The following is a 4,360-nucleotide window of genomic DNA, read 5'->3' as shown; positions in this document are numbered from 1 at the left end:
AAACTCATTAGTTTTGCAATACCACGAAGAACTAAGAGTAAGTTCTACTTCTAATACGAACATTTGAAGGTCTTTTAAATGAATGTGTATCAAATTTGGAATATATTTATCTTTTTACTAGTAATATCTTAAAGAATAATTCACCGAATGTACATTTTTTTTGAATAATACAATAAAAATCCAAAGAGTAACGTATTGCCTGAAATGAGATTCGGCAATACGGGTTGAATAATCTTCGTCATCAGATGTCATGCCTAGGCGTGAGCTTATTGTCTAGGATTTAATTCCTAATTTCACTTATTGCCGCTAACATATATATCAAAGAACTAAATAGTACAAAACCATTTTCCTCTATACTTCGAAACGCGGAAACTCATTATTCTATGATACATTTCTGACATGAATATGTCCGGGTCAGCATCAGTCTATACATGGACGTATTATCCATGGTCTATATATTATTGGTTATTGTGGTGAAACATGATGGTAGATACTAATCGTTCAATAATTGGGGGATTCATATAGATGTTCTGTTACTGATTTATAAATGCCAATTTGATGTTATAAACAGATATGTGACACACAATTAACTGCAACGAATAATTTGTTAATCAAGTCTTACAATGGGCATTAAATCACCACAACTTCGAACAGTAGACCATTTACGGCTTGTTCTTCGTTTTGTGTATTACCTAAAATGTCCGGAATTAGAAATTTGACCAAGAAAGGTTTCTTATTTTTAGATCTTCTATACAAACTACAAGACCACGATAATACTACGAACACATCAAAATTTGTTCCAGCTGACTCAGAGCCAATATTTTCCATAGTCGGATTGTCTCTTGGCGTATTTGGGAACTTACTCGCTTTAATTATTTTAGTGAAATCAGCACACATACACAAATGGAAAGTGTTTTACAAGATGATAACGACATTATCCATCGTTGACCTAACAGGAATTTCGTTTTTATCACCAATTGTAATAGCTGTATATACAAATGAGATGAACTGGGTAGGAGGGAAAGAACTTTGTCATTTCTTCTCGTTCATGTTGATATTCAGTAGTATGTGCACGTGTTTGATTATAGCAGCGATGGCGCTGGACAGATATGTTGCTATTGTTCATCCTATCAAGTATAGAACAATACCGAAAGATAGACTAGTCAAATTTGTTATAACAGGAATTCTACTTTTCTCAGCGTTTGTTTCGTGTTTTCCTATAATGGGAATCGGTCATAATGTCGTTCATTTTCCGGGATCTTGGTGTTTCTCTAATTTTTACGATTCATTTATTGATTGTGCAATATTTGCTTACTTTTATTCGATCACAATATTACTGCTAGTGATCATGACAGCTACTCTGAATATTTGGGCTTTAGCAAAGTTAATTGTTGGAAAACGAAGCAATGTTAGAAGAGGCAGCAACACTGCCCGGTCCAAACGACATATTGATGTGTATATTATGATTCTGCTAATTGTAATTTTTGTAGTGTTTGCTGTTTGCTGGTCACCATTTGTGGTAAGTTGAATGTTTAAATCATAATTACATAAAGTGTATCAATAAGTGTGCGATTATGGTAATCATTCATTGTTTTAGTGTCAAACAGAAAAAATTATTTAATGTTACCGCTAATTTATATTTTTCTATGATCTTACCATGTTTATTTGATATATAGCCGGTCAAAACCTCGATTGTAATTAAAAAAAAAAAATTTCCCGTTGAGACAAGATGACTATACTTTTTGGAGTCATTGCGGTTGTGGCTATGCTTGCGTTTCCTATAAAAGTTTGTCTTCCCTTGGCAAATACTGCCTTTGTCGTTTGGGACACAACATTTCAGATTTTTCGGTTCTTAATGCTCTTTAATTTTGTTTTTGAATCCAACTGTTAAATCGAGCGCTACTGATTATGATAAGTGTACCAAGTTATAAGCCTGTCATCTTTAACGAGATTTTAATGAATGAAGACAATTTGCTATGGTTTTCACAATTACATAGTGATTAAAGATTACTGATAACTGGTTAACAAAAGTAGAATTGTATAGATACCTTGTTTCGTTTTAGGTTCGGATCATAATAACCCAAATTACTGGACGTCATGATAAAATGGTGGATCTCGTTACTCTAAGGATTGCATCATTTAACCAAATATTAGATCCATGGGTGTACCTGTTATTCCGGAGAGAAAGCCTTAGAAGGCTTGTCGGACAAATAAGTAAACGTTTGCCCATGTCGAGCAAAGAAAGATTTTTTGCGCAACTGTTTAGTTCTTCAAGCTTTCACAATACTCAGATAGAAGCCGATGAGAATTCGGATAACAGTTTACCTGTTGCAGTCGGACAGAAAAGTTTGAATTCCTCGGACTCAAAAACGTCAATGAAAACTTTAGAAATCACGGAATTATAAATGACCGTTGTGATAAAATACTCACGAAGACCACATATAACGGGGAAACTATGGAAATGAAAAGAATAAGCTTAATTTCAAGATATACCAATGTTAAAGCAAATTGTACATAACGTCACTAGCTATTTACTAACATTGTACGATGCAAATAATAATTTCAAACATTGTGTAGATAAGAATAGTACGGGTAACAACGAGCAGTTTCTGAATTTTTTTAAAATAAAAGTTTGACTGTATAATTATTTTTTCCGCAAAACATATGCTCGACATGGAAGGAAAAACTATATTACAAAAGTTCCTGAGAACGAAAATCGCAAAATATTTATTACTTCTCCATAAAAGAAATGCCTGGAACTTAAAGCCCGAATGATTTGTACCTAGAATGACAAGAAATAATACTGTAACAATAATGTGGTTTCAAAGGCCATATTTATCAAGTAATTATTATCCACATGAGTGCATTTAAAAATTAATCACCAGGACATGTAGTTTTATACCTGCATGAAATTTTTCATAAATGAAGGTGGGAAGTAAAATCACAAAAATGCTGAACTCCGAGGAAAATTCAGCCGTAAAGTCCCTAATCAAATGGCAAAATCAAATGACAAAATACATCAAAGGAATGGACAACAACTGACATATTTCTGACTTTTTTTATATTGTCATAAATGCCACGGAGGTTTGCAGCAATTTACATACTTCATATAAATCAAGGTTTGAAATAAATAAAAAAGCAATTTACATTTATAAGCATTTATTGTATGCATTTTTTGTTTCTTCTCTCACATAGTTGTTATTTTTGGAAATTCTGTTATATACATATTCATTATTTAGATAAACTCATCATAGATACCAGGATTAAAATTTTATATTTGTGCAAGACGCGCGTTTCGTCTACAGAACTCGAATCGAAAAATGCTAAAAAAGGTCAAATAAAAATGAAGTTGAAGATCATTGAGGACCTTAAATTCCTTAGAGTTTTGTCAACTACGGCTAAGATAATCTTTTCAAGGAATTTCTCTTTTAAAAAAAATATTCCTGGACTTTCTATAACATTATCATTTTTTAGAAACTTCTCATATATATATATAACAATGATATTCCTACATTTTCCATTATATACTTACTATTCCAGGAACTTTTCTTACAATAATATTTATTCTTGTCAATTATGTTGACACACATATAAATAAACTGAAAAAGGAGAACGCGTTGAAAAAACTCGTCGAAACATTATTATTATTATTTCCAAACTAGCTAAGGATATTTTACCACATGGTAGATTGTGGTTTGTCATTACGTCGTCTAATCTTTTAATTACCGAACGTGACTTATTACCGATTGTGACTGTTTTGCTGAGTGTGAATTCGCATTACTATAAGACGTGTTACGGTACTTATCTATCCCAAATTCATGTATTTAGTTTAAATGTTTAATGTTATATTTGTAATTCTCATCGGATTTTGTCAAATGTGTTCACGTCTTTTCTATTATATTCACGTGTTCATGGTGTTATGGTAAAGAAAATTAATCACTGCCTTCATTAATTAGATTTCATTTTGTTCAACGTAATCTGTACATGGTTTACGTTTGAAGTTAGATTCAAAACAAACCGGACATATAATATAGTTAATTGCTACCTTAGTTTGCTATTAATAAGTATTGAAATGTGCATTGTTATTAAATGTAATATCAGTATTTAGTTCAAATATAATCTTAAATCAATCCTTATTCTATCTTATTCATTCAAATGTGACGTCATTTTTCATTTTTTGATGGTCTGTTTTACAAATTCAAATGTCGGGTTATGTAGTGTATTTCGGTTGTTTCCTGTAATTAGTTAATACTTCAATTTTATCATATATCTTTTGTATAGTCATTTTATAAAATTTACTGTTTGCAAAAGTATAAATTATTCTAAATAATAGGGATGTTCTGGTACCTAACAGAAAACC

The 4,360-nt window shown here is 31.5% G+C and overlaps 1 protein-coding gene across 1 annotated transcript; it reads left to right on the top strand.

The window, feature by feature from the left end:
• The first annotated feature begins 212 nt into the window (after positions 1-212).
• Positions 213-4,015, top strand: LOC143064570 (thromboxane A2 receptor-like). The gene is made up of 2 exons (XM_076237487.1): positions 213-1,519; positions 2,064-4,015. Exons 1-2 carry the CDS (start codon positions 698-700, stop codon positions 2,403-2,405), a joined length of 1,164 nt encoding a protein of 387 aa, XP_076093602.1. The 5' UTR covers positions 213-697; the 3' UTR covers positions 2,406-4,015.
• Positions 4,016-4,360: the final 345 nt, after the last annotated feature.

This window comes from Mytilus galloprovincialis, chromosome 1 (genome assembly GCF_965363235.1).
Source record: "Mytilus galloprovincialis chromosome 1, xbMytGall1.hap1.1, whole genome shotgun sequence".
Taxonomy (NCBI): domain Eukaryota; kingdom Metazoa; phylum Mollusca; class Bivalvia; order Mytilida; family Mytilidae; genus Mytilus; species Mytilus galloprovincialis.
This window is presented reverse-complemented; position numbering and strand designations above follow the sequence as displayed.